The sequence below is a fragment of the Annulohypoxylon maeteangense genome, assembly GCF_022496945.1.
Source record: "Annulohypoxylon maeteangense strain CBS 123835 unplaced genomic scaffold GGS22scaffold_18, whole genome shotgun sequence".
NCBI lineage: Eukaryota > Fungi > Ascomycota > Sordariomycetes > Xylariales > Hypoxylaceae > Annulohypoxylon > Annulohypoxylon maeteangense.
In genome coordinates, this window is record NW_025953265.1 from 1 (window position 1) to 27,402 (window position 27,402).

General features: G+C 45.0%; 10 protein-coding genes across 10 annotated transcripts; 4 read left to right on the plus strand and 6 right to left on the minus strand.

The window, feature by feature from the left end:
* Positions 1-112: 112 nt before the first annotated feature.
* GGS22DRAFT_171507 (uncharacterized protein) lies at positions 113-2,676 on the minus strand. The gene is made up of 7 exons (XM_047962614.1): positions 2,638-2,676; positions 2,515-2,573; positions 1,768-2,448; positions 1,505-1,674; positions 865-1,454; positions 465-798; positions 113-402 (listed from the first exon to the last, which is right to left on the minus strand). The coding sequence occupies exons 2-7, from the start codon at positions 2,540-2,542 to the stop codon at positions 298-300; spliced, it is 1,908 nt and encodes a 635-aa protein (XP_047815475.1). The 5' UTR covers positions 2,543-2,573; positions 2,638-2,676; the 3' UTR covers positions 113-297.
* Positions 2,677-3,249: 573 nt separating this feature from the next.
* On the minus strand, positions 3,250-6,674 carry GGS22DRAFT_171512 (plus-3-domain-containing protein). The gene is made up of 4 exons (XM_047962615.1): positions 6,210-6,674; positions 5,026-5,798; positions 4,815-4,954; positions 3,250-4,765 (listed from the first exon to the last, which is right to left on the minus strand). Exons 1-4 carry the CDS (start codon positions 6,398-6,400, stop codon positions 3,995-3,997), a joined length of 1,875 nt encoding a protein of 624 aa, XP_047815476.1. The 5' UTR covers positions 6,401-6,674; the 3' UTR covers positions 3,250-3,994.
* Positions 6,675-6,877: 203 nt separating this feature from the next.
* Positions 6,878-8,457, plus strand: GGS22DRAFT_171515 (COQ7-domain-containing protein). Its single transcript, XM_047962616.1, has 2 exons — positions 6,878-7,203; positions 7,264-8,457. Exons 1-2 carry the CDS (start codon positions 6,967-6,969, stop codon positions 7,795-7,797), a joined length of 771 nt encoding a protein of 256 aa, XP_047815477.1. The 5' UTR covers positions 6,878-6,966; the 3' UTR covers positions 7,798-8,457.
* A 42-nt stretch (positions 8,458-8,499) lies between these two features.
* Positions 8,500-9,855, plus strand: GGS22DRAFT_171516 (acyl-CoA N-acyltransferase). The gene is made up of 2 exons (XM_047962617.1): positions 8,500-9,177; positions 9,236-9,855. Exons 1-2 carry the CDS (start codon positions 8,721-8,723, stop codon positions 9,490-9,492), a joined length of 714 nt encoding a protein of 237 aa, XP_047815478.1. The 5' UTR covers positions 8,500-8,720; the 3' UTR covers positions 9,493-9,855.
* A 2,498-nt stretch (positions 9,856-12,353) lies between these two features.
* On the plus strand, positions 12,354-13,758 carry GGS22DRAFT_54564 (carbohydrate esterase family 3 protein). The gene is made up of 2 exons (XM_047967378.1): positions 12,354-12,662; positions 12,712-13,758. The coding sequence occupies exons 1-2, from the start codon at positions 12,602-12,604 to the stop codon at positions 13,464-13,466; spliced, it is 816 nt and encodes a 271-aa protein (XP_047815479.1). The 5' UTR covers positions 12,354-12,601; the 3' UTR covers positions 13,467-13,758.
* GGS22DRAFT_54560 (uncharacterized protein) lies at positions 13,758-16,528 on the minus strand. Its single transcript, XM_047967377.1, has 2 exons — positions 15,844-16,528; positions 13,758-15,755 (listed from the first exon to the last, which is right to left on the minus strand). The coding sequence occupies exons 1-2, from the start codon at positions 16,289-16,291 to the stop codon at positions 14,050-14,052; spliced, it is 2,154 nt and encodes a 717-aa protein (XP_047815480.1). The 5' UTR covers positions 16,292-16,528; the 3' UTR covers positions 13,758-14,049.
* A 385-nt stretch (positions 16,529-16,913) lies between these two features.
* GGS22DRAFT_54573 (uncharacterized protein) lies at positions 16,914-17,598 on the minus strand. The gene has a single exon (XM_047967379.1). The coding sequence runs from the start codon at positions 17,368-17,370 to the stop codon at positions 16,957-16,959; it is 414 nt and encodes a 137-aa protein (XP_047815481.1). The 5' UTR covers positions 17,371-17,598; the 3' UTR covers positions 16,914-16,956.
* Positions 17,599-19,438: 1,840 nt separating this feature from the next.
* GGS22DRAFT_171524 (uncharacterized protein) lies at positions 19,439-20,914 on the minus strand. The gene is made up of 3 exons (XM_047962618.1): positions 20,111-20,914; positions 19,866-20,060; positions 19,439-19,805 (listed from the first exon to the last, which is right to left on the minus strand). Exons 1-3 carry the CDS (start codon positions 20,550-20,552, stop codon positions 19,657-19,659), a joined length of 786 nt encoding a protein of 261 aa, XP_047815482.1. The 5' UTR covers positions 20,553-20,914; the 3' UTR covers positions 19,439-19,656.
* Positions 20,915-22,449: 1,535 nt separating this feature from the next.
* Positions 22,450-24,126, plus strand: GGS22DRAFT_171527 (marvel domain-containing protein). Its single transcript, XM_047962619.1, has 3 exons — positions 22,450-22,816; positions 22,944-23,434; positions 23,514-24,126. The coding sequence occupies exons 2-3, from the start codon at positions 23,132-23,134 to the stop codon at positions 23,706-23,708; spliced, it is 498 nt and encodes a 165-aa protein (XP_047815483.1). The 5' UTR covers positions 22,450-22,816; positions 22,944-23,131; the 3' UTR covers positions 23,709-24,126.
* A 145-nt stretch (positions 24,127-24,271) lies between these two features.
* GGS22DRAFT_54592 (MATE efflux family protein) lies at positions 24,272-26,372 on the minus strand. Its single transcript, XM_047967380.1, has 2 exons — positions 25,767-26,372; positions 24,272-25,601 (listed from the first exon to the last, which is right to left on the minus strand). The coding sequence occupies exons 1-2, from the start codon at positions 26,035-26,037 to the stop codon at positions 24,349-24,351; spliced, it is 1,524 nt and encodes a 507-aa protein (XP_047815484.1). The 5' UTR covers positions 26,038-26,372; the 3' UTR covers positions 24,272-24,348.
* Positions 26,373-27,402: the final 1,030 nt, after the last annotated feature.

Consider the following 27,402-nt stretch of genomic DNA (forward strand, 5'->3'; position numbering starts at 1 on the left):
AATGTATTGCGCTATACCATATATGATTAGGGTCTCACCACAAAAGTGGGGCTGCCGAATACCCCCCCCATACGAATACCCCCTTCTTTGACTTACTGATCTCACAATTGGCCAGCATTCTAATTGGCTACATACATCACGGATGTATCCATATGCATAATGTACACTAGTTATATACCTAATGCATGTTAAAAGATATCATTATCATTCTAGATCTTTCACCTACATGAACCTCTATAGATCTTTGTATGAACGAAGTCGAACGTATTAATAGATACTACTTCTTGATATCATTATTTAAGAGGATCGCATGAATTCGGGCAATGAAGTCCCATCATCAAATTCGAACCCCATACCGAAGTCATCAAGTGTCGATACTTGCGGCCACGTCCACTCCGGAACCTGAATGAGATTAGCAATGACTTTTCATGTTAGTGTCTAAGCATGCGATTGAATTCACTAACTAAGTTGTGGCCTGGATCATCAGGAAGCCCCTCGGATGATGACGAAGGGTACCAAGAGCAATGTGGTTGTGTATTGACAGATGGCACGGATTCATGGGTCTCGGTTTGCATCTTGGCCTGCTCGGCTGCCCGGTCCGCTGCCTGTCCCAAGCCAACGAGAACCATATGCAGCTTCTGAAATGATTCTGATCCCGCGTACGCAAGTAGATTCTCCATACGTCCCATAATGGTTATGGTAAGTCCTCGATCATGATCTACTAGCCCGTGTAAAGGGAAATAGATTATGTTAGCCAGTAAGACGATGAATGCCGAGAAGTATGCACAGCCACTTATCCTACAGATGGTTAGATTCATCAACCACTGAATTTATGGGGGGGGGGGGTTGGCTCAGTGCACTCACCAAAGGTTGCATCCACTGTAAGTTTTATTGTTCAATATTTGCAAACATCCACGACTAGTGCTTACACAGGTATCCCAAAATTGTGGCAATAGCGGTTGTTGATGTCTCATACAAGCATGAGCCTGGAAGTCGAAATGCTCAAGGGCTGCTACGGTAAACCCACTGACTGACTTAATCCACGGCGACGCGAGAGAGTAAAGACCATTCAACGTAGCGGAGCACATTAAATACGTGTGATAGAGGAGGATCATATGTGTCAGTGGCGCCTTGTCTACCGTTTTTGTGATATTCTCGAGTCGGAGTTCTTCAGGTATCTTCCGCAACCACTGATCAAGAAGTCGAAAGAGGTGTGCAGCTCTTGCTTGCCGGGTTTCCGAGGACACCTTCGTAGATCGGTTACTGAGCAGGTCATCATATACCTTCCCTTCCAGATAGGCGAGTTGGACCCTAACCCGGAGATAGTTAAGCTGCGTATGCCCATCAATACTCGAAAGATAGTTTCCATCATCGCCGGACTCCGTTCCTGGGAGGTCCAGGTCTACATCTCCGTCGTCCTGGATGGATGGAATCTTCGAGCGAAGACTAACATCCTTGACCACTGTCAGTTTCGAGGCGCCTACAGTAGCGAGAAAACACTTACCTTATCTAAGCAGTAACAAAGCCAGAATAAGTTACTTCTGTGACGTGCCACTTCTGGAGCATAATCGGATAAAGTAGATTTTATATGAAGCTGCAACCTATGAGCTAACCGAACGGCTGTGCCGATTAATACCGAAGCTGGCTTTTGATCGGTGTTTGTTTGGAAGAGTACTGTGTAGGTAGCTTTGGGTTAGCGGTTGCTTCCCATCGAAGATAGGGGTTGGTCTGAGGTTGGCGGATTTAGTGGACTATCCAGGCACGTACTCACTAAGCCTAAGAGGACCTGAACCCCGAGTGTGTCTTCTTCACGAGTGACAAGCTCGTCCAGTTCCTTCTGGGCATTATCGATACACTTCTTAGCCTTTCCATCGTCAAACCCGACCATTATGTTTTCAGTCTCAATTGAACGAATGCGATATCCAATAGCGAGAACTACATTCACAGCGGCCCAGGCGGCTCTTGAATCCTTAGTCTCTTCCTGCCTGGAATAAAAATCGTATAACATATGCATGAAATGGCTTTGATGAAAAAGTGGAAGGGCGGGATTAAAGTTATTAAAATAGTCTTCGATGATGGGCAATATCTCCGTAAGTGGTGGTATATGATAATCTCCGCGATGGACTGGAGCACATGAACTCGATGGACCTGCTGTTGGTGATGCGGTAGACTCCTCAACTCGACACGATTCACTATCGAGTAGTTGATCTGCCGTTGTAGAAGGGCCAGGGCCACCAAGTCTATCCAGCTTCGCCTCGATTCGCGCAAGACGAGCCTCGAGGCTATCACCACTCACAGCAGGGATTACTGTCTGTATCCCTTTCGGAGGAACCGGGTTTGGTCTCCTTCGAAGTATAGTTGTGCTACAAGGTACTTTATACAGTAAACAGTTTGAGCATGTTGGTTTCAACATGTCGCACTTGATTTTCTTCTTGAAGCAAGTATCACCTTACGTACGAAGAGAAATTAGTAAGCTCAAAATACTATGAGGTTGAGATTAGGATCCTAACATACAGGCTTTACGACGAGAATTTGTCTCCATTCTCGTGGACGTGATCGGAAGCGTTTGAGAACTAGGACCGCCTTTAAGGTAAATTTATTTTCATGAGAAAATGGGGCAAGAAGTCAGATTGTTACCTAGAAAAATCCTCTATTCCTCTCGATATGTTCCATATACTATAATATTCTAATTTCAAGAAATAGGAAACTTGAAATTGGGTTGGAAAATGTGCATAGCAGTAATGGATCTGGAATTGCGGCATGCTGACAAATCGACAAATGGAAATGCTAGCTGCCCTAGGTATATAGTTACAGTACATACCTAAAAGCTAGGGTAAACCTATTAAAGAAAGACTACTAGGTAGGATAGGACCCTTAGGTACCTAGGTAGGTAGACTAACTCTAACATATGAATCAGAACCTTTATAGAAAGATATCCCATTAGCACCGAAAGATCCCGGGTTTGATAATATCAATTGATGTACCTAGCACCACAAGAGTCCAGCGCTTCAAATTTCATAGTTAGGTACTAGTAAGCCTCGCCATGTGGGAACAGGTAGTCATCTCTGGGGCTTTTAGGGTAGGGAAGTCCCGGAGCTACAACTTTTTTTTTAAATGCCGTATCCGACTCTACCTAGTAGGTGGCTAGGTCCTCGGCCATAGACGCCTTGTAAAATCATTCCTCGCCACTCTGGCTAGGAAGCGCGATATCGCAGGAACAGACTCGTAGCGCTTTATAGGCATTCTGATTCTAAATCGGGAAAGTTGAGGATAGAGAAATCTAGATCAACTTGACTTTTGAATGCGAATTTATTGATTATTCCTGCAGCGGGCATGTCTTGATGATGATTCTCCAAAACTTCAGCGAGTAACAACTTCATTAATACATATCACGTACGCCGTCTCCTAAATTTTGTGTTTGTCAAAGAGTTTAAGCCGTTCATTTCGGACTTCACGATTGATAGCCTGTATTACCGATATTTTCAGGACCCATTGCAAAAGTATTGATCATTAAGAGTTAAGTTGTTGAGTATCGGACGGCTTATCTCTCTATAGGTACAGATCTTTGCGAGGGAGGAACCCCTAGTTCCACCGCAGTTCGTCTAGGTAACCTTAGGTTACACTAATGGTACCTAGTGCTTTGTTAGAATGGCTGAGATGGTAAATCGCGTTTCGGGGAGAGAGTAGAAAGAGTAATCCATTCCCCGAATAATCTCACGCAATGACTAAGTTCCTATACACTTGTCTGTATATTCAGGTCATTTACCTACTGCATTGATGTTCCTATTTGCTACTAGCACCGTGTCTAATTAATTTCCACTTAGTTGAGAGTGCGACATCGTTCGAGGCTGCGCGAATAAACCGGTGATAATATAGCCCTCGGAATACAGAGATCAGATACGCTATCTCCCAGCCTGCAAGATAAGAAATAGGCTGGAAGAAGACTTGCACGATCACTACGGTAATCCACGCCCCATAACGTCCCTTTCACCATTTAGTCGATTTCAACCTCGATATCAAGATCCAGAGATGCGATGATATCATCATCCACGATTGGCTTATGGATCTGTGGGATTCCCTTCTTATCCTTTCCTGTTTGATGATTTTGTGCCTGGAGCTTCTGTAGATGAGGTAGCATTGGCAACCTCGTAGTGGCAGTTTGCTTTGGTGTTCCGTTGGCTGGCGTGTCTAACGCGCTGCTGACATTGATAGGCGCCGACTTTTGCTCGGCAGTTTCGTTGATCTCCTGCCCGGACTTGGGTCTGGCTTTAAGACGGCGCGAGGCGTCTCCACCATCTTCCCCTCGCGCAAGGCGGGACTCGATCTGGCGCGCTTTCGCTTTCTCATTCATCTGAGCCTTACGCACTGCTTCCACGTTGCGTCGTCGATTCTCGGCATTCAGGGCAGCTAGGCGCTCCTGCTGTGAGGGAGCCAAGTTTGGAGACTTGGAGGCCTGTGCCAAACTAGTCTTAAATGCCAAGCGCGGAGTCTCGAGAGAGTCCAGCTGGTCTTGCAACTCCGAAACTAGCGCGTCATCTCCGCGTTCTTTGGCTTCCTCGATTGACTTGACCAACCGATTTCGTTCCGCGGGTTGAAATTTGCTGAGAAGAGCTCGCTCTCGCTCAATCTTGGCATTCACCTCGGTGTTGGTCCAGGTATGATCTATGAGGCTATTGATGTCATTAATCTTAGCATCTAGTGTTGGCCTTCTGGGGAAGAGAACGCCCTCGTCCTGGCAAACCTTCTTGTAACGGTTGAACTCGGCCTGTGACATATTAAAATCTAGTTCGTAGAATAGGAGAGCGGTGACATACGTCAGTGAATGAAGAATCAGAGCAAATGATGAACGGCCAATCCCTTTCGGATTTGCCGTGAGCGGCCCTAATGTACTGGTCGGTGACAAAAGTCTGGCCGTTCGGCTTGCTCATAGCATATGCTTTGCCTTGCGTAAAGCCTAAAATTTTATTGTTAGTATAGAAGTGCTGGGTTTAGTTTTTATTTTTTTTTTCCCCGAGGTATATATACCTTTGATTATAGCCATCCGATAAACAGGCACACCATCGGGACCCGGACCAAGAGAAACACGAACGTAACAACCGGTGATAGCTTCATCAAACCCAGGGAAGAAGCAGACTTGGGCAAATCGGGTGCGACCAAGTCGGATGCGCTCGATATCGCGCAAGTCAGCAAATGGGATTTCTTTAATTTCCGGAGTTCGCGACTTGGAAGGCCTGTTCCTAGATGCGCCCGCCCAACCGCCGTCGCTATCACCATCAATGTCACGGTCAACACTATCGCGCGAGGCGGAATATGACTTCTTGTTGCGTTCCCTATCCTCTTCTCTACGGCGCAGTCGATCGCTCTTTTCGGCTCGGGCACGTCGGAGGGACTCTATTCCAGCGCTTGTCTCGCCCACCTTTGATCCACCGACTCTTGTTCTCTGCCGTGAGGTCTTGCGTTGAGGGTCATCCAGGTCAGCAGAACCCGCTTTGCGCTTCTTGTCTGGCTGGCTATCATCCTCTCTCGTCTTCAATAGCAATCGACGTAGTAGTGTGTTTTGCCGCTGGCGGTCGACTTGCTCCTGGCGGTGAGAAAGCAATTGTTCTCGCTCAAGCTCGGGCATGGCTAGAATTTCCTCTTTCTCCAATTCGCTTGCATAGATTCCATCGACAGGGTACTTATTGTCGACATCATCATCTACTTTACCGTTGGCGTTGTTCGTCTGGAACACGTCGTCATCGGAGTCAGATTCATCCATAGGAGCAGAGTCTTGCGAGGCAGGGGAAGCAATCGAAGAGCTGTCAAGAAACATGGTGAAGAGTTAGCAGAGGCAAATTATTGGTGTGGAACCAAGAGTAAAGATGGGAAAGAAGATTGATGGCGACCCCCAGCTTATGAGAGGCAAACAAATAGATTCTCGGGATGACTTGTCCAGGTATTAAAGTCAAGGTGTTAAAAGTTGTAAAGATATTAGGCAACAGGTGGGGGTGGTTTTGCCGTTAAAGAAGTAGATATTTATATGACGGGAGGAATTAGTAGGATAGGTACCGGTAGGCAGGCGCTCCAAGGACTCTAAGGTGTGTAGGACATGTCAAGAGCGATGGTTGAGCAAAAATAGAAAAAGCGTGCTTGGTACGGGGAAGGAGCGAAGGTAGTGTCGGTAACAATAACAATAACAACGATGGTAATAAGGAAGGTGCAAAACTCACGCCTCTCCTTCCTCTTCGTCTGAATCATCATGTTTCCTACTAGTCTTCTGCTTTGTGTCTTTTGCCTGCTTCTTTGCATCGGCATCGGGGGTCCTAGATGTGGAACGGCTAACATCTACATCTTGTTCCTCATCTGATGATTCATCGTCACCGCCAACAAGGGCTAAGATCTCTTCATCAAGATCAGCCATAGTGACACGGTTTTATTTGAGGTCGTATTCTCGTGGGTGATAGTAGGTCGTTAAGTGCAGCTCGATGAATGCGATTAGCTTGCGATGAGGCGCGACGAGATGCGCGATACAGGTAACACGCACTATATATCTGTACAATTACACGGTTCAAAAAGACGATAGCAATCAAGCCAAATGATAATATTCAGAAAATAGAATGAAGCAATTGAGAAATGGTAGGCTTCACTTATTGATGAAGCAAGGTCGGTCGGGATCAGACAAGTTATGGGAGAATTGAAGAAGTTGACTTTACAGCCTCATCAGCTGTAAGTAAAGCATGTAGCCCGGATAAGAGCATTGATTGGATAACTCTAAAGTTCGATTGTCCTCATTGGCACTCTAAATTGCCTTTTACTTAATATGGTTAGTATCTCATTACATAACTTTAAATCTTACCCAGTACCTACCACTAGAGTTGGTACGACGCTATACCTAGGTATAACACGAAGAATAATAGAAAAGCTTAATTCATTCATTCATAAAGTATCATACATATCATATTGAAGCATATCTATTTCGGACCAACCATGTCTTTATCAAGAGCAAGAATACAAATGCACATAGTGCCTAATAACTCATCGTCATCACCCTTACGTGACTTTCTTATACCTCTATGCACGGTTACCCAGCCGACCCGAAGACGATTCCTAAGCACGACTCAAAAATCCAATGCGACAGTCTCAACAGCCTCGTTGTCTTCTCCAGCTGAGAACCCAAGACGCAAACCTCTAACAAAGGAGCAACGCGAATTTCTCTCTTCAGCTGTAAGGCCACTTGTCAATCGTTAGATTATATAACTCGCGCTAAGACGTCGCCTCTCAAAGCTCCGTGTAAACCAAGCAGGCGAATTAGCCGCTACCTTGATCTATACCGCCCAGACGCCGCCTCTTATAAATGCACACCCACACCTTCGACCTTTGATGGCCCACATGTACGCCCAAGAAGAAGGCCACTTCGATACCTTCAACTCCCTCATAGCCAAGCACCGCGTCCGCCCAACTGCCCTCTACCCGGTCTGGTCCATCCTCGCGACGGGATTAGGCTGGTCGACCGCTGTGATGGGGCGCGAGGCCGCAATGGCTTGTACGGAGGCCGTCGAGACCGAAATCGGTGGTCATTACAACAACCAAATACGGACGCTGCTAGAGATGTTCGACCAGTGGGAAGCAGAAGGCTACGAAGTCGGCGAAGAACTCCAAAATCTTGTAAAAACTTTACGGCGTATACGAGACGAAGAGCTAGAACACTTAGATCATGCCGTCGATAACGATGCGAAAAAGGCCGAACCCCACTGGTTATTGACCGGTGTCATACGATTAGGATGTAGGGGTGCGATTTGGGTCAGCGAGAGGGTATGAATATACTTTATTGAAGAGTGAATCTCGACAGCCTCGATATTTGGTGAGTGAGTTCACTATGTGCTCAACGATAGGACAATATCTTATCGCGAGTTCATCTGTTCTCAAAGGACCTACCACGTTATGCTCCGGCGTCCAGATTTACACGAGTCTTATGCAAATTTGGTCTCGTAATCCTAGATGGCATATATATCTATGCTCATCATTGTATAACCAGGCCACACGCATAAATATGTCACTAATACAAGATATAGCTAGGTTTATCTCGTAAAATTTTTGTTTTCGCTAAACGATCGTAGTGAGTAGGAACATGCCTAATCCGGGAGCCTAACGAACGATCCTTCTGAGGAGCAACATCGACATCGTCACCTCCAGGGCTTTGCATGGACCTAAGAAAATCTTTGGGCATAGGATGTAGGTTTTCTTTTGCCCATTTAGTCTTCGCATCTTTCTGTGCAATATGTACAATACGTCCCCTACGCAAGTTCTTATTTCTAAATATTTTAACATGCGCTTTTACATTTTCATGAGTATAAAAGTACCTATTTTCATCTTCACAAGATATCTTACCTATTTGATTCTTACCGAGCGAAGTAAGATACTTGGTAGTTTCACGGAACATCCATCCAAGCTGCATCAGTCATTCATTTCTTGCAGCTTAAGAGTCATCGGCGAGGAACCTATAAGACAATATGCACTAAGCCTGGACCTGCAGCTAGCCAACCGGCGACTCTATCGGAATAAGGACAGTGGATCCAAATGATATCCTCTTAGAGTATAGGTAATAGGTATTTATTCTAATCCACCCGCACCAACTGTAGATGGTTATAATGACTACCTACTATCTACGTGAATAGAACGAGCTCAATTCGTTATTAGTTCTTCAATAGCATTCACAGAACGATAAGCCAAAATTAGGCGCAATGGTGTTACCTTTCCCAATACCCTCGTTCCTCTCCTCGGCTTTCTCTATATCTCGCTGTACTATCGCAGACGTGGATGATTTGGCCGAAATTTATTATTGCGCGTTCCAGGTGGACCGCCGGAACACTTTCTGGTGGTCAGAGGATAAGGAGGCCATGATGACATGGATGAAGCGCCGCATCCGTAAGAAGATGGCTGATCGGAGTACCAGACACTTCAAGGTTACCGACGTACAGAGCGGCGAAATGGTTGCATTTACTAGGTGGGACATCCCTGAAGGACACGAGACAGCTTTCGGGGCATGGGAAGAAGATCTACCTGCGAATAGCGCGACTCCTAGTGCTATTACGCCTCCTATGATAGATATTCCAGAAGGCGCCCAACCGGAATTGTGCTTAGAGTTCTTCAACGCACTCAGCGTTATGTCGGAAAAGCAGAACGCGAAAGAGATGCTAGGTAAGTGAAGGAATTGATACTATGCCATATTCCCTTCGTCAGCTAAGTCATAACGTAGGTTTATCGCTCCTCTGTACGTCGCCAAATTACCACAGGAGGGGTGCTGCGAAGGCAATGATGTTGCCTATGTTAGCTCTGGCCGACACTCGCGGTCTAAAGGCATACCTTGAGGCAACACCCGATGGCAAGCCTATATATGAAAAGTTAGGCTTCCGAGAAATAGATCAGCTCAATTTCGACCTTGAGAAGTTGACGGGCACGTTTGAGGGGATATACAAGATCTCCATTATGGTACGAGAGCCAAAGCCAATATGACAGCATGAGAATCGGGTCCTGCATACCTAGGTAGAGAAAGGATTCCAGTTCTCTCTGGATATAAGCTCGTGGGAATTGTAGGATACCTAGGTAATGTACCAGGTAGGTAAGTCATATCTAGGACCTAGGTACCTACTCATGAACAGCGCAGTCTAACTGCGTCGAAAAGATCGTAATATACCTACCTACATAGATTCTACACCAAGTAAAATACGTTGTACTCAACGTCGCTTATAATACCCCGTCCGGGATACGGTATTCGGTACAGGTCCTAAGAAGTCATGACTCAACGGCTATCGGCGAATTATTTTGTAAAGCTGGGTGTTACCTAGAGAAGGGATGATATTTGACCCCTTGCGGTGGAATATACATAGAAAGCCCAGAGTTGGGTGGTCTAGATTAGATCGTATATCTATCCAATCCATATCCCTTGATAGACATTTTAAACCTCATTTTAACTAGGCTGTCTGCGATTATATTCAAAGGTTAAGCCAATAGATACAATATCTCAATTCAGGTACATTAGCGCTGATGAGTCTAGCAAGACCGATAATTTAGGACGCAATATCAGCTACGCCCGAGACCAATCTAGGCAAAGATAACCATAACCCCACGGTGTAGGGCTGCATATGTGGATGGAAGATGTCGGCACGGTGTATACCCTCAATCGTATCCATGGCACTTGATTTCTTAGGCAGGAGGGCGTCGGCGATTACAAATCCAGGACTCGTGTCCTTGATCCAACAATATTTGACCAGTCGGCGGATCAGATCTCCTTCCAACGATGGCGTGATGAGAAAGTAACGCTAAGAACATACCCGTGACATGTAGACCAAAGACGTCTGTCGCAGGTTTTACTTAATAAACTAACATTTCTATCGTGTAAACGAATATGAGGTAGGTAGCTGAGCTAGTCGCCAACATTTTTATGCTAGCAGGATCGAACACAGGCTCGAATACAGGGACTAATGACTTAATCTAGTCGTACCTATTCGTAAATAGAAGAGCCCTATCGAAATTTGATGCCAAACGTAGCAACTCGTGAGGACCCAATAGTGCTTAATTGATGTGGTTACAAGCGCGAAGATCCTGTGGTTTTGTGTCACGAGTGACTGATAAAACACGAGATTTCTCATTCTAGCTACTAGGTACCTCCCTAGGTAGGTAAACATGTCTCTGTCAAGACACATATATATGATAAGAAGAGAAATTTAACAACTAGTGTAGTCTTTGACAAGAGTGAATTATAATACTTGATCGACGCTTGTGCCTCCGCCTATGCCCAAGAATAGCACGAGATGGATTATACGCATTGAGTGATCCTTGAGTGCCCAGTAGATAGGTCTTTAGTTAAAAGCCGACGCACGACTTTTGAGGTACCTAGTGGTTATCTGCGAGATGCGAAGCTGATGTCAGAGGTTCAACCTCATGTTGAATCAAGCCATCAAACAGGCAAATTTCGTATACTTAGCGACTATAGAAATCTGAAAGGAGATAGAACAGCACATTTAAGTTCTACCATATCATAGAATTACTTGGTGAGAAGTTTCAATTCCTATTTTCTGTGAGAGGTGTTTGCAGTTTGCTCTTCCTTTGATTTTTTGATTTTTTTTTTTGTTTTTGTTATTTTTTTTTTAAAAAAAAGGAAGAAAAGAGAAGATAAAGATAAAGATAAAGATAAAGATAGGTGAGTTGGAGGTCAAGGAATAGATAATTCTACACTCTTGTGATAACTTCAACGTATAACCTACCTAGTAGGTAGACAACTAGTATACAACGTGACTCGGCGATGCAGCTGAAATTTAAGGCTGAGTGAGATGTCGTCCCATATATCGAATTTGTCAATAGCCTCCATATTAATTACCGAAGTAAGTAGGTGGTATTGTGAGTATTATAGGTACCTAAGATGTTGAGGGTGATGAGGATGTTTAGAATAAGTGAGAACGGAAGTGGGCGCCCTTTACTAGGGAACTGCCAGGTGCTATATTTTTAAAAAGCAACCTGCGTCTTTCCTTTCCAAGCTCTAGTTAGCCTAACTATAACGTGGAGAACAGGGATTCAAACCCTAAAAGGGTAAATACTAACTTAATATTACAATAGAGGGTCCCTATGCCCCTGCCAATCCGCCCCAACTTGCCGCATCTCGACATTCCCTCGTTTAATGTTATTATTAGAAGCAAAGTTCGGATGCTTTTGCGGATCTGATTCGTTTGAATTTTCAACTTCTTACAACATCCCTCGCTAAAGATATTCGAAGGATGGAAATCCTACAATTGCTAGTCCTCACTTTCTTTCTCTATCATAAACCATAGGTAGGTACCTAGGTAAATAGGTACCTAGCTAAGCTAGAAACGAGGGGTTTCCAGGCACCGATGACGAATTGGTCAATCGCAAATATCCAAGGTTCTTAAAACGCAAATATTGGTGAGACTGAACAAGGAAGTAAGGATGCGAAGAATGTTCTTGACTAGGACTCGAAGTATGAACCCAAGTCTATCGATATATTCAGAATTTCCATTTCTGCAATGCCAATACCTGCTAATCAGCCCTCCCGTGGCTATGTATGAGATGAACCCTGCGTGGGATCTGCAAGGCACGGAATACCATATGTGAGACAGCCAAGCGAACTAGCTAGACGTTGATGGCTCTTCTACCTTGCTAAAGCCAGAGTCTACTCACGAGGTAAACGCCTTGATGGTCCGCTTGGACTCAGCGCAGCCTCGAAGCTCTCTTAGGGTGACACAGTGCTTACCGCCATCATCCGAGCCAGGGATTGTTAGTCAGGCTCGATGAAGAAACAGAAGACTGGCTGACCCTGGAGTCATCATGGGCTGGGCCCACCGGATCCTAGAGAGACATCAATGGTAGTCTTAGGATGTGAATAAGGAATGTTCCCAAGAATGATAAATACTGCCCCACGACGCCTCCATACCTGGGCATTCAACTACGCGATTAACTATCAATCTTTGGTATCACGCGGCAAGCAAACAACATACGATCAAGTACTAGTTATAGTTGATAAAGATATCCATAGTACGATCTATCCCGAGTTGAAATCATCATACCAAGCCAGACCTCTCGAGCCTTCGCACTTACTTCATTGTTAATAATGTTGACTACTAAGCACCTACTATGGTGCATGTTGACATGCGCCTCTCAAGTGGCGAATGGTTAGCCACTCTTCCTATCTTCGCCGACATAGCATCTGACAAGGTTTAGGACTCTGTTTACCAAGGACTGGCCCTTCTAATGGAGGCGACACGGTATTAGGGGACACACATCACGCCCGAGCGAAGGGATTTGGAAACGGCATGCCTTTGCGAATCATGCCCCTTGGTGCCTCTATCACGTACGGCTATGGGTCCACAGACGGGAACGGATACCGTAAAGACCTTCGGAGCCAACTGGAAGCGAACGGAAACAAGGTCAACATGGTCGGAGACAATCCTAGTGGGGACATGAAAGATAACGACACCGAGGGCTGGAAAGGCTACAGAATCGACCAGGTTCACGCCAAAGCGGACGGCACCGTGCCCAAATACAAACCTAACCTTATCCTCATCAACGTCGGGACGAATGATGCAGTCCAAAACAAGGACATCGCCAACGCTGGGAAGCGAATGACGGACATGCTCAATGACCTGTACAAGGAGTCTCCCAGAGCCACTGTCATTCTATCCACCCTCTTGGTAAATGGCAATAAAGCGGTGCAAGACCGAGTTCAGCAGATCAATGCCCAGTTCAAGACAGTAGCAGCCGAGTTCCAGGCATCTAAGCACCGAATTGTCCTAGTCGATATGCAGAGCAGCGCGGGTCCTAAGGTGACAGACCTGAACAAGGACGGCACTCACCCGACTAACGAGGGATACAAGATGATGGCCAACATTTGGTATGCGGGCATCAAGGAAGCGGATAAACAGCACTACCTACAAATAGCGGAAAAGGTTACCGGGATCCCAGATGATGGCGCCTGATGGGTTAATTCATACTGTCCAAATCTCTCAGGTGCCATATGACATATACATTTGAGGTGCTTGGGTGTGCATACGGGAGGCGTTTGGATTTTGGGAGTGGGCAGCATCTCGCATCTAGGTGGCAGGGTAAATTGGATGGGACTTATCTTCTTGGTATATATATTCATCTGTTTTTACTTTTACACGGGTAGGTACCTAGGGATGTATCTACCTGAAAGATACGGGCAATATGTTGTGGGACGATGGAGAAGAGGACATATGATACCCATTAGAAGGAGTCAGGATAATTTATAAGTATTTTGAGCATTTCATGGAAAATTCGGTATTATAGTTGACCTTGTCTTCGATGTGTTCTGGATTATTGGGTCGTCGACGGGTATTTCGCTAAGTGAAGAAACTGACCTAGGTAGTTTTCGAGGAAACGAATTCTAATTAGTTTAGTTGGGCTTTGACGTACATAAGCTATACAGTTCCTAAGGTTGTTTACGACCTGGCCCCTACCAGAATGATACAGCTCGGACTGAAGACCAGCCAGACTTAGGGAATTTGAACCTTCACTGAGGGTAATTCGTACATCCTATTGTTACCGACATTTCCTCGCGGATGATTTGAATCCACTAGCTATATTAGAAGGATGAGCAAATAATGTTAACGACGTTTCTGGAGGGTTGTTGAGTTGTGGTGTTAGGCTGATACCGTATGTTTCTATACCATTTATCCTCTCAGAATCGGACAATATGGTACCATTAGCTGCTGTTACATTTCGGAAGTAGAGCTCGTCTGCATCTCCCTCGATGTCGAGAGTAGCACTTCTACTAGAACCGCAGAAGCGAAAAACCTGCTTGGTTGTACCATAACCGAAGCTACCCTTACGATCTGCCGTCTGAGAGAAGAATGCCGTGCCGTCACGGTAGGTGTCCAAGTGTGAGGTGGTATACGGAGCCCTTCCAGCAGTAGAGACGTCTTCAAACGCCTCCAAGCCTGTCGGAAAGACGGAGCTTCCTTCAACTTGGAGCTCCAGTCCTTGTATTAATTGTGCACTTATGGTGAGATTACCTTGAGGTGATGTCGAAATTGTTTGGTTGCAGTATAACGGGTATGTGTAAATGCTCTTATACGGGGTGGCAGGCCCTGTCGAAAAATCGACTCCAGTGATAGTGAAATTGTTAATCTCGGTAAGTCCAAAGTTTGATATTACCGCTCGGTTGGAATATGAAAGTATTTGAGACCAAGTGCTTTCTCCAGTGTAGTTTTTTGAATTGATTGTTGATCTGACGGCCAGCGTCCTCTCAACAAATGTTTCAAAAATTAGAGTCTCGTTGAAGCCGGTGGCGTTCTGCGTGACGTAATGAGAGATTGAAATGGCTGGCTCATCGTACTCTACTGCAGCGCTCCCACCGGTGGTAATTGAACCTTCCTCGTCGAACCAAAGGAATATTTTGCCTGTGGCATACCAGCTATCATTGACCGTATCCGTCAGCATAATTCTAGCATTTTCCCGATCATTCAATCCGGCAACTTTGATTGTAAATGTGTGTTCGGCCCCGTCGCATAATAAAGGTAGGAATGGGGTAATATCGATCTGATGCTCTCTGAGGTCGAAAGCTTCAAGACCTACGATAGGCCGATGTAAACTAGGGACTATGCCCCCAGTAAAAACCACCGGAAAGGGCCATTGGACCCCCGCGAGGTTGCCGTCGATAAGTAACTGGACCTCGCGAAAGGGTGACAGGCCGAGCAATTGTCCTGTAGTATGGCTAAATGTGTCGACATCGCTTTGAAGAACATTACTCCACCAGAACTCTTCTGCGGCTTGACCATTAGCAGAGATAGAGACGACAGCCCTATGGACATTTTGAGGGAAGCTTAGCGTGTTGGTTGCATTTTCTGCCGGTAGTGTGAAGTGGCTTGCTCTATTTTCTGCTCCCCTCCTCGCGGATACAGGTATGATCATGTCAGCCGGGGAGGGTTTATCAGTCTCGACACTGGCCAGGAAGAATGTCGCGGTTAAGGTAGCATTGAACGATCCAGTATATTTGTCATCCACCAAGTTTCCTAGATCGAATATCAATTTTTGAGGTGATTTCCAAAAATACAAATATTCCGACATATCTTTTAAGAAAGTCCAATGAATCCCGGGAGGTTGGGTTGGTTCCGCAGTTGAAGTCCGCCATACTTCGGTATCGCCAAAATACATCAATGCTAGACGGTCGAATTGGCGACCCTGTGAAGCTACAGTAAAGTTCATAATGACTCGATTGAAAGGGCAATTCGGTGGTGTGTAAGTTCCTGTTTATGGTCAGAGATCATTGTCTAGTGGATATTGAACCTACTAGGTACATACATACCTGGTAGGCAGGGAACTCATTGAACATACCAACGAAAGGCTTGCCATAACTAAACCCAAAAACATGATCCATCAATAAGGCAGAGCAAGGCTCATCAGGGATATCTTCCCTTGCGACGGCCCGCCCGTTATCTACTGCCGATTTTGAATATGGGCTATTGGGGCTGAACACTGGTTGAGAGACCTGAAAACACTCTAGCACTTTAGGCGAGGGGGGTGCATTAAGTGAACCCCGAAGCAAATCAAGCCCATATCGGCTGACTGGATTTATTGTTGGAGAAGCCGGGAGGGAAATACCCAAGTATATTCTTGCCAGCCATATGAACGATAAGAGGCCAAGCAGAGCCAATAACAGCACAGACTTTGATTGATTATCCTTTTTCATATTGATAATCGGTAGTCTTTTGTGCCATAGTGTTCGATTTTGATGCTGAATCGCGAAATTGGACGTCACCTTTTCAGAGGCTCCGGTAGCCATATTTCAGTGTATGAATAATAAAATGAGTATTACCTACTACATAAGCATGTAGGTCAAATCGTGAGTGAAAGGGTAGAGTTTGGTTCGTAACACAGTACGTATTCATGAATGGGAATAGGTAGGTAATTATTGCTTAGAGTGATGAGCATCTGTAATGTGGAAAAGATCCCATCGGCATCATCAGCTTTTGCTCAGTATTGGCAGAAGTAGGAAGGTTAAGGTTTCAGTTAATACAGGTACGTTGGAGTTAACGTTTAACGTTGGCGGAGGGATGAGATGGGGATAAGACGAGGGCGGGGGAGGGACCTCTAGGAGGGGTAGATTATGGCGTTTAGAACAAGCTACTACATACCTAGTACATACAAAAGTTTAGTACACTTTTTCTCAACTTTAACCTTCAATGCTATTCAATCGTTATATAAACATTTAGAATTGTTTCTTCTATTATTCATCGCAACATTTTTATACATTGTATATAGAATATCAACGCTAGATCCTTTATTGTTAAAGTTAATTAAAAAATGGGTATCACTGGGTAGTGGCTGTCTATCATTTCCACAACCTTCAACAATGAGATAATGTTAGATTCCTGTATCCCTCAAGTGCGATTCCTCTTCCTAACATCATAGACCTGTGTCTTGTAATGCTAATGCCGGAATTGAAAATTACTTTTGTGGCGGACCCCATGAGCTACTCCAATAATTCGCCCTGGCCTTCCTGGCTATCTCGGTGCCCGCCTCATCTAGCCGTAAGTATTGAAAGAAGTTGAATATCGCGAACTCATCCCTCGTCATTACATAACCGCTCGGATGATCCATTATCTTTCCCCATACATCAAGGAAGGCGTCGTTAAGTACTTGCGCGAGTCTCGGGTCGGACATTGTTTCGGGGCCTTCTCTTGCCGCCTCCAGTACTTCTAGAGCTGAAAGGGCGTCACTAGGATGGCATGTAAACGGGGGAGTTTTCTGCGGTTGACCAATGGTTTGTGATAATATGCTCAGTTGTTGATCTTTAATTGTAAGCTCGCCAACAATCACGTGGTTGTGGTTACCCCTGGGGTGGCAGTTGACACGCGTCATTGCGTTGGTGAGATGTTTGGTAATGTGCTTCACGTCGCGCAAAGTAATAGTTGATGACAGTGGGGATGATGTATTGGTGATGGTGATTGGGAGGATATGTGTAAACGTCCGTCGATCGGCTGACTATGCGATGGAAAGAAATGATTGAGAATGGCGGGGGGTACGATCTGCTCTTATATATACCTAGTGGACATAAACTTAGGTATACTTAGGTAGATAGGTAAGTTGGAAAGGTCGTCGTAGGCTTTATACAAAATTTCCAACCGAAGTATAACTTTGTATATATAATTCTCATACTGCTCTAAGCTCGACTCGGGTGGCGATCTGTACAAGTCAGTTACAGTTATGATCGAGACCTTTGCGTAGAACGAGTTAGGAAGGACCACCCCCTTTTTTTAGTCTCAATTCGAATATAAATAAGTATCGCCTGGCCATCCTTGGTTGAACTTTATGTTGCCTTTAGTTCCATCCGCGCTGAATATTCCACATTTCTATCTCCGATCCAATGTTTTCAACTAAGGGTCATTCCGTAGCGAGTTTTGAGAGTTGGTATTGTCTGCACAGTGGGTATAGATATGTACAATGTGCAGAGCAGAATTACATAGGTAGGTGCCTACCTGATAATTAAACAGCAAACATCCCCAGAAAAAGAGCGGATAAGGGGAAGAAATGTCTGGATATTTTATCCATTGAGGAATACACCCCCTACCATCTGTTCCATCCCCTTGGGACATGCTTACTCCACAGGGATGGTCTCTGCAATTCAGTGGCCCTTTCTCAGCAACACAATCCTTGTTATAACGTGTCAGTCCTTGGCGTTGGACCCTGTGGCCAGACTCGTGGTGGCCGGCGTATTCTGGACTAAGCGACTCAGTTCCATACTCCTGTTTGTATGTACAGGGATGCCGACTATAATATATTTAGCCACTTGACCAACCGAACGACTAGAATGCCGTTATTTTTGAATTTATAATTGTCAACTTGAGTTTTGTGTAGTTATTTTGTAGAGTTGGTGGATCAATTCAATAATTCAATAAAAATAATCTTAGTGATATTAGATTTCGACATAATACGTTTTTCAACCATTAGCATGTTAGGGAATAGTAAACTGGCGTATCTCCGGTTTACTTACCTACTAAGTAAGTAGTCAGGGACGGCTGAATGGATAGGTGACGGTATTTATCTGGGATGAACTTGGCTCCGTCCAGGTTAAAGCCATGGTGCTAGTATCCTTCAACCCTAGTGGATAGTAGTGGACAAGTCGAAGATGGGAAGTTTTGTGCCATTTAGGCGAAGTCATATTTAATACTACTAGGTAGGTACTAGGTAGGTAGTGTATCCCGTGGAGACTAGCGAGGAGGAGCGGCGAGAAATTGGACGACAAATGTGGCTTTGCTACGTCCTAAAAGAGATCCGTCAAACTTTATTTTATTTTCCTCGATTGTCATGACCATAATACCCTGCGTACCGGATGAAAGGCATTCCAGATATCGTTAGAGCCCGATGATATTTAGCTACGGGATCTAGGACGTTTCAGCTCACCTACTGATCCCCGAGGGGAAAAAAGGTCCATTACAACTTGCCTAGAGGGTATTCTGACATACCTAAGGTATTGAGAGTATCATATCAATACCCGTTCAATATGCATTACCTACACTGGTGAGGACAGATAACTTCTGGGTAATCTCCAATCCTGGGTGACATCATAAACTTTATCATGACCTACTATCCGGCCGTTGGGCTTGTTATGCTAGATAGTGCGACTCTTTGGGAAGACAAAGTCCCGTGTATGAAAATACGGATAGTAGATGTAGTAGTATCTAGGCAAGTGAGGTGGCTTTATACGCGCCTATATACCTAAGTAGGTAGGTAGATATAATCGGTCCGAAGAAACCATCCTTTTCCTTAGAACGAACTTGAAATAAACGGGAAGTTTAGAAGGCTCATGATAATCATCGCGATGTAGAGAGGAAAGTCCACCTAGCAGACGTCGGCATTCCCCGAAATGCAATTTGACTGCTGTTGTAGCTACGGCTTTCGCTATATCTTAGGGTAAAGATCTTAGTTCTTGCCGAGCAACTCGTCTAGAATATATTCTAAATATTAATCATCGCTGTTGATGGTTATGTTCTATGTGGAGTGAGTCTAATGGTCTCATGTCGATCGTTACATCTTCTTGACCTAGGTATTATACAAACCCTTTGCTTAAGCGCCAACTTATGGGTAGAGGTGGGATCATGAGATCGCGACCGAAATCATCCCACGTGATTTTTAGAAAACTCTTTATCACGGTTTATTTGGCCGCTTCCCAATCTTCCAGCCCCACGATCTAAGGACTTTGACTACCTTCGGCGTTATTGCGGCAGTCAAAGGGACTCGGAGAAAGATGAAGCTTTTATGAATAGCGTAGGCAAGAGCCAGTTGCGTTCCAAGACCTGTCGATTATATGAGACCAAGCGTGTCCTTGAGGATAGCGTTACTTTGTCCAAACTTACTGGCCTCGGCTTTATGTCTTTTCTCAGCTTCCCCTACACCCCAATCAGCCGCGTCGTCATGCTCATCGACTCCTCCGCTATCTTGTCGCTCCTTCTTGGCACTTTTTAGAGCTTCCCTGTACTCATTCCACCAATCCCGGACGGACTGCGGTATTAACTTCGAGATATGCGAGACTATGTAGTGTTCGATCTCACCTGAGCGTGTTAGCGACTTCAATCTATTCAATTTCCCGATCAATACCGACCTATCCTTTCTGTTCCTACCGATCGAACTAGTAAGAAGCAGAAAGGAAAGTCCAGGACAGTTAAACCTAGATAGACGCCCAACGCCGCCCATCCATATTCCCTAGATAATTTCCTTAACCTTGCTGTAATTCCTTGTGGTTCTTGGGCAGCAGGGCTTTTAGGGGGGGACTTCGCATCTCGTAATCGTGAGGTTCTGTGAAATGATCGTCGGGTCGAACGTAACGAAGCGTTATAGAAATTGGATAAAGTATTGCTTATTGTCGGACGCGGTTTCGCATATGTAGTTATCCTCGAAGCTGAGAAGAATCTAGATTGCTGCGGTCTCGAGAAAAGAGTCTGCCTCCATACTGCTCTTTCCATGTTCGGTCCAACTTGTCGCAGCATACCCGGACCTGTCGATCCAAATATGCGGTGGATAATAGAAGAATAAATATGTGGCATGATCTCCTCTTTAATGTATTAATTCAATGCGATGTTGGCATCTATGTAGCTGGGCGGGTAATATTGACGAGTTCAACTCAGTAGAAGCTGCTGACAGACGCGGAGGATTTCGGTCGAGGAGCTTCGGAGAGTCAGGAAAGACCTATATCCGGCTCCGCCGCCAGGAACCTCTACAGGGTGTAAGAAGTAGCCTGAACCTGTCGATTAGATCTTTGGGGTCCTAAGATGAGGGGGAAAAGAACTCTATATCCGATTGTCTTTGATCCTCGATTGCGCCGCGAAACAGAAAGCGTACAATGTTACTGTCCTGAAGAACAGATGGTGATGACACGACGATGAGCTCAGAAACACCGACAGAAAAAAATAAAAAAAGAGCTCCGTGTAGGTACATAGTACATGTACAGTGATGCAACTGTGAGCCGATCTCCGGGTACGTAACGACAAATTGAAGGCCAAGCGTGGGTCTAGATCTCCCCAACACCCAATCACAACCCTTGGCTATTTTCCGATCCGGCACTTCGAAGTACATAGGTACAATATGTACCTAGGAATCTGTATGCTGTCCCTCGGTTGTGGGTTATTGTTTCATTGCAACTGTGTTAAATGATGTTTACCTACATATAGTACTCTTGATAATTGACTACTAGAAGTCCATTAAGTTATAAAATCATGAATTACTACCTGGATAATTTTACTTAATAACTATTACTAAAAAAAACCTTGTATAGAATCCTGGAAGTATAGTACCGAATATATATTACTAACATTGAATTTGTAGACGTATTGTGTAGGTGCTACCTAGATTGATTCGTGAAGTTTTAAACGTATGTACTTCAAACCCTGTATTCTTGAAGTTGGATGTAAATCAGTGGCGAGTAGAACGCCTATTACATTCCACTTAACACTTAATATAAAAACTTTAGAACCAGGTTTGTTCCTGTGTTAGGCAGACACTCCAAGAATTATCTAGTGGATGAGGCCTAACTTTAGATAGGTATGGCTATATTAATATGAATTGCATGTTTTACCATCCATAGGCAGGCATGATATTACCTATGGATAGGTATCTAGAGATAATGTGAGCTAAGAACTTTCGATTTTGCATAGGTAGGTGCTTAGGTAGTTATTTATAATCATATTCGAGTCGCCTCTTTTCGAAAGAATCGACTACTTTCGGCGTATGATAACTAGCACTACAGCCATGACAATGTTTCGTAGTGGTGGTAAAGATAAAACGTACATCTAATGATAAATAATATAATGAACCGCTTGAGAAAGTTAAGCGCCATAATGAAACGATCTTGAGGCTTAGAAAACCTACGAGAGAAAAAGCACCCCTGATAAACCTCGTATGCTAAGCTACCATGGTGCGTAATAAGCGTCTGATAATATACTGAGGCTCAGCTTTGTGTGACAAGCGCGCCGTGTCGCAACGCTTGAAATGCTCATACAGTCGACTGGATGATATGCAATCGTATAATGGGATGCGGAAGACTGCAGGGACTTTGAGTGGTTCCAAGGTTGGCGGTTGCTGGGGCAAGCACCGAAACGTGGGGGAGCTACATGAGCCAATCATTAGGAACCCGCGATCTTATCGTTAATAAAAAGCTTTGCAATCTTGGAAGTTTTTCGGAGGATGCAGATAATGTGGAGTCCGTCGGTATGGCGTGATTGGCTATGGGCAGACTGCCGGGTCAACCACGCCAGATGGTACAACTATTATGCATGAATTTCTTTATTGTAGGCAAGGTACCTGAATTCGGAACTGAAAGAAGGACGGGGGATGTTGTTGATAACAGGAGAAAAGCCGGATTCGAATTATATCACCCAAGTATATAGAATATGAGAAATAAATAATAAATAGACCTACATGTATAGAGTATGTAACAAGTAATAAATCCGAGTAACGCCCACTTGCGCAAACCACAAAAGTGAATTGTTTTAAACTCAAACTTCCTTAGACCAAAGACATTTACGCTTACCGTTAGTATTGTATACGTCACTATTTCTAGAACTAGAGGGAAAGTCCAATGAGGTCATAGTTCGATAAACATATGCAAATATATGGGAAAGTACCATACGCCATACGCATCTATCCCGCAACTGCCGATCAACAGATCATCGACATATCGACTTTTGCTTAATTCATTCTAGCGACAACATCGAAAACATCGATGCGCATCATTTGATCGACACCGATACCCATAACTTACACTTAAAGAGACTACTCTTGACCAATTATACACCCTCTACATCTGATTAAAGTACGGATCTTTCTCCCTTCAAGTTACACACACTCCGCTCTCGAATCCAATCCCATCATTCATCACTTAAAGGATCGACCATCCTATTATTCCTCAAGGAAACAAAGAAAAGCCTAACCCAACCCAGTCATTGTCTAGATCTCCGTTGCTTGTTTTACTCGGCAACTTGACTATCTAGCTACGTATCTATCGCCAATCGTCTGGTCGATCCCGGTCTTTGCGCTGTTGACACCTAACTTCTATAATCATATTGTTACTCGCGATCCCGATATACGAATTAGACAGAGTACTTGATATAAGTCAAACATTATCGCCATGGAGACTATGATCAAGTCGATCCTGCGCATATTGCAGTTCCTCCTTGTCCTACTCACCACCGCGCTCATCGGCAATGTCATCGCAAGCAATATCAGCGGTTCCGAGTCTGCCGTCAACTTCACCATGTTCGTATGCGCTTTGGCGTGGCTCGCCGTTCTCTACGGCCTAACCTCGCACTTCGTCCCCACCATCTCCATCCCTGTTGCCGCGCTCGGTCTCGACAGCGCCGCCACCTTGTTTACCTTCATCGCCGCTGTCGTCCTTTCCGCTAAGCTACAAGCCGTAAACTGCTCTCATCTTGTAGGTCATCCTTCCTAGCTCCTTATCATCTAATTAGCAAGAAGCGACTCCCCTTCTAATACAGTGACCTCTTTCATAGACGAATAAGCCCAGTGACTACATTGCCTTCGGCTCCAATAACGACGAGAAGCGCTGCCGCGAGATCCAGGCCAGTACCGTATTCCTCTGGTTCCTCTTCGCCTCATTCGCTGCGAGCCTATTCTTCGTGCTAAATGAGTTCCGGCGCTCCGGCGGTTCCGTTCGCGGGCCTAACATGTCCCAGATAGGCGTGTAGGCTGCTGATCAGAATGACGACCGCTATGACTCGGTACGGCGCACGAGTGTGGGGGCTACGACCTCATGAAAGAGAAATAGAAAGACAAGGGGCTGGATGGACTAATTATCGATGCATGATCACGAGGGTGAACACGCTTAAGTGTAAAAGCGAAAGATGGGTTGGCGTATATTTCGATAATACGTGTCCCGCGCGAGCCCCGAATTCATTTCCCCTATAGGTATTGGAGAATCATCAACGTGGTCGGCGAGGCGACTTTGTTCATTAGGCTAGGGATACGGAATCATCGATGAGTGTATAAGGAATTATTGTATGGATTACGCTTGGTAAACGAGCATTTGTGTCTGGATTAGTCGAGTTTTAGTTAATTAATTTAACTATCAACTAGGGTTTTGATAGTATAAACTTTTCAAGTTAAGAGTTCACCGTTGACCCCTTATTGTGTAGGTGTGGACGATGAAAAGGCAGTAGAGCTTGAAAGTAATTCTAACATTCGGCATTCTTCAATAATTGCACAGACAAAGATTAAGCACTAGTACGTCGAAGGCCTATTTCAAAGGACTGGCTTCAATTGGGTCTGGATTAGATGTTGTTTGGGTCGATACCGGGAACTTAGCTTTTATCCCTTTCATAGTTCGGCTCATACCTCAGCGTGAACATCAATCTCTTCTATCCCATGGGCATTGTTGTCCGCTATGTCGCCCTCATCAAGTCTATCTAGCGCCCTGCGAACCTCTATGTCCCATTTGCTCAGCCCAACTATCACCCATTCTAAAATCCCCACTAGGTATAAAGCAACACACTGTCCAATCCACAGTCCCTGCAAACCCCATCCATTAAAGGCTAGGTATATACCCGCCGGAAGTGCTCCGCCGTAGTAACTAATCAGATTAACAAGAGCACCAACCCATTGTCGTCCCATCCCTCTCAATACGCCACCACAACTCCCGTTCAGTCCGTCAGCGATCTGGAACAGCGCGACGTACGGCATGACTTCCGATACAAGTTGGACGACGCGGTCATCGTCGTTAAAGATTCTACCGAATACGTCTTTGGTGCTCATCAAGATAGTCAGGATAACAGTTCCGAGAATCATCGATAAGATGGCGGCGCAGTGAGCGGCACGCGCTGCCTCGCGAGGTTTCTGAGCCCCAAGAAGATTTCCAATGCGGGCCGAGGCGGCGACACCCAGGCCGAAGGGAATTGTATTGATGACCTGGTCAGCCGTCATGATGACGGACTGCGCCGCGAGAGTGATAGTGCCTAATCTACCAGCAGCCAGGGCGACGATCTCAAACGCCCACCATTCGGTTCCTACGTGAACAACTCCGAGGACCGCAAGGCGTGCAAATGGCCATAGGTTAGAGATAGCACGTCGAGGAGCAAGACCACCCCAGCATTCGTGTCCACGTATAAAAGTTGCATATGCGACAAGAAGAAGGAAGGAAATCCAATACGAAATGCCCGTCGCGAAAGGAGCGCCGTAGAGGCCCAATTCAAACTTATAAATGAAGAGGTAGTTGAGAAGAGCATTGAGTGGCGAGGTAATCAGGAGGACGTATGTTCCAGGTCGGTAGATTTCTTGTGCTTGCAAATACTTCTTCATAGACTCAAACCACACATATCCCAGTCCGCCCGGGATCAAAATGCGAAGAAACTTGCTGCCTTCTTTGCAAATAAACTCTTCTTGTCCCAACGCCCGGAAAAGGGGCTCGGAAAACCCCCATATTACGGCTACCACGGCGTAAAATAGTGTTAACACCACGATCCCTCGCTGTAAAAGAATCCCGAGATCATGTTTGTCTTGCGAACCGGTGAAGCTTGTTGAGGCGAGGGTATCTAGCGCAGTTGTGCCTCCCATAGCAATCAACCAGCCTGTAGCCATCGCAAACACTATACGAGTATCTCCCGTTAGCAGTCGCTCCCCTTTAGCCTCGAGGGTAATTTAAGATGGCGAAATATATATCGTCGACGCTCGCCCATACAGCGAAATGAGAAATCTTTTGGTTCCGGGCTCGGTATATAACCATTATAAGATGGCTCTTATGTTGTACTCACTATAACAGAAAGCTGCTGTGGCCAAAGCTTCAGGAGAGAGACGACCGACGATTAGGACAGAGATGGTCTGGAGACTGTTCTGGAGTGTATATGCCAGTATCACTGGAATCGAAGCCTTCGTCAAGAGCCAAATTTCTAATAACCATTGCCGATATTGCGGGGATTGATACTGTTCCCCATCTGATGGCGTCTTCGGAAGAAGCGTCGTCGATTCATCGGGTGGGCTTGGAGGAGTATCCATAGTCGACGTCGTGGACGATAAATCCGACATTTTGAAACTGATAGGCCAGAATTCTAAATATTGTATGGCTGTAGATGAGATCGCCTCGCATGTAAAAGTTGTAGGAGAACCAAGATGAAAACGGAGTCAGGACTCCTCTACCTTACATATCTTGATCTACAATATGTATCAAAGGCTCCACTTGGATATGTAGCTACTTAGGTATGGAGATAAGCTTCAACCAAAATCGATGAACATACTTCTGCTGAAGTGGTATATCATATTGATACTTGGTATTGCTTGTCCAACATGCTCATGTAGGTACCTAGTAGTAGACTCTGAGATTGGTACCACGTCTCACTTACATGTTGAAGCCGGAGGGCTATATTAGAGGACTGTACCTATAAAATGCTACAGAAGACGAATATGATGGTTTACGACCCCGCGGCGGTGATGTGCAGATGCCAGTGATACGGACGTTCATCTGTACCTATTTGGATTCATCAGGCGAACCGAATAAGAATGCGTAGTTGGCATGGACAGCGGGTCTGACGCGGAGGAAGGCTGATGATAACGTGGGTTAAGACTCCCGATTTGTCAATTCATTCTGCTAAGAGATGATGAAGACTGGCCATAAGCTGTCGTAGACAGTTGTGCTGCGGAGTCCCGTCGACGGTGTTCTGTCATAGGTTACTGACATGCGGGCACTATCTTAGACCAATTAGTATTGGGTAATGAGTTCGCTTTGCGCTGATACTAGGAGCCTGCAGTATTTACTATTACAAAACGAATTTACCAATATACACCTGGTGGCTTGGATAGGAAAAGAAAGAAATGGCGATGAGTTGAACGCAAACATTTTTCCTTTGTGCAACATCCATGGATGTTAGAGAGGGTCTTTGTGAGCCTCAATCAAGGTTTCACGTGCAGCACAATTGATATTTTTATGCGAGGAGGGATAATATTGGCAAACAGATGACGTCATCTCTATGGGTATATTTGTATAGGTACGGTGGTCACAGGGCAGCCGTACCTCATCGGATCCAAATACAAAAGCAACCGTACTACCTAATAATTACGGGGATACGGGTGAATGTCTATGGAACCGGTATCAGTAACTCATTTTAAGCTTTAATTCCCTAAATATATCCTTTTTTTCTAGATATCTAGTGATAAATGCCATATGGGCGAAGGCCATTTTGCATTCCGCTTCTAATTTTAAAAATAGAATAGGCACTATGTAATACTCCTAATATGCTGGCGACTGAGTACTGTAACCTTCCCTGGTTAAACTTTGCTAGCATACACCGGTAACAATCCACTTATTAGAGTACCTATGATTGGCGTGAAAAGACACCGATCGTGCTTTCTATTGCGTCCATTATGATACCATGGTAAAGTAATCTAAAAAAAAGA

Bases quoted from the DNA above. Each gene is read 5' to 3' on its own strand.
- GGS22DRAFT_54560 (XM_047967377.1), bottom strand. From the start codon at position 16,291: ATGGCTACCGGAGCCTCTGAAAAGGTGACGTCCAATTTCGCGATTCAG. The intron at 15,756-15,843 runs GTATGTTCAATG...GACCATAAACAG, and splicing joins TTATGGCAAGCCTTTCGTTG to GAACTTACACACCACCGAAT.
- GGS22DRAFT_171507 (XM_047962614.1), bottom strand. From the start codon at position 2,542: ATGGAGACAAATTCTCGTCGTAAAGCCT. The intron at 2,449-2,514 runs GTATGTTAGGAT...TTCGTACGTAAG, and splicing joins AAATTCTCGTCGTAAAGCCT to GTGATACTTGCTTCAAGAAG. The intron at 403-464 runs GTTAGTGAATTC...AATCTCATTCAG, and splicing joins ATGATCCAGGCCACAACTTA to GTTCCGGAGTGGACGTGGCC.
- GGS22DRAFT_171515 (XM_047962616.1), top strand. From the start codon at position 6,967: ATGTCTTTATCAAGAGCAAGAATACAAATGCACATAGTGCCTAATAAC. The intron at 7,204-7,263 runs GTAAGGCCACTT...CGCCTCTCAAAG, and splicing joins GCGAATTTCTCTCTTCAGCT to CTCCGTGTAAACCAAGCAGG.
- GGS22DRAFT_171516 (XM_047962617.1), top strand. From the start codon at position 8,721: ATGGTGTTACCTTTCCCAATACCCTCGTTCCTCTCCTCGGCTTTCTCT. The intron at 9,178-9,235 runs GTAAGTGAAGGA...GTCATAACGTAG, and splicing joins GAACGCGAAAGAGATGCTAG to GTTTATCGCTCCTCTGTACG.
- GGS22DRAFT_54564 (XM_047967378.1), top strand. From the start codon at position 12,602: ATGTTGACTACTAAGCACCTACTATGGTGCATGTTGACATGCGCCTCT. The intron at 12,663-12,711 runs GTTAGCCACTCT...GACAAGGTTTAG, and splicing joins CGCCTCTCAAGTGGCGAATG to GACTCTGTTTACCAAGGACT.
- GGS22DRAFT_171527 (XM_047962619.1), top strand. From the start codon at position 23,132: ATGGAGACTATGATCAAGTCGATCCTGCGCATATTGCAGTTCCTCCTT. The intron at 23,435-23,513 runs GTAGGTCATCCT...CCTCTTTCATAG, and splicing joins CCGTAAACTGCTCTCATCTT to ACGAATAAGCCCAGTGACTA.
- GGS22DRAFT_171524 (XM_047962618.1), bottom strand. From the start codon at position 20,552: ATGCCACATATTTATTCTTCTATTATCCACCGCATATTTGGATCGACA. The intron at 20,061-20,110 runs GTCGGTATTGAT...TAACACGCTCAG, and splicing joins GGTAGGAACAGAAAGGATAG to GTGAGATCGAACACTACATA. The intron at 19,806-19,865 runs GTAAGTTTGGAC...TATAATCGACAG, and splicing joins AAGACATAAAGCCGAGGCCA to GTCTTGGAACGCAACTGGCT.
- GGS22DRAFT_54573 (XM_047967379.1), bottom strand. From the start codon at position 17,370: ATGACGCGTGTCAACTGCCACCCCAGGGGTAACCACAACCACGTGATT.
- GGS22DRAFT_171512 (XM_047962615.1), bottom strand. From the start codon at position 6,400: ATGGCTGATCTTGATGAAGAGATCTTAGCCCTTGTTGGCGGTGACGAT. The intron at 5,799-6,209 runs GTGAGTTTTGCA...GTTTCTTGACAG, and splicing joins GACGAAGAGGAAGGAGAGGC to CTCTTCGATTGCTTCCCCTG. The intron at 4,955-5,025 runs GTATATATACCT...ATAAAATTTTAG, and splicing joins TCGGATGGCTATAATCAAAG to GCTTTACGCAAGGCAAAGCA.
- GGS22DRAFT_54592 (XM_047967380.1), bottom strand. From the start codon at position 26,037: ATGTCGGATTTATCGTCCACGACGTCGACTATGGATACTCCTCCAAGC. The intron at 25,602-25,766 runs GTGAGTACAACA...ATACTCGTATAG, and splicing joins CACAGCAGCTTTCTGTTATA to TGTTTGCGATGGCTACAGGC.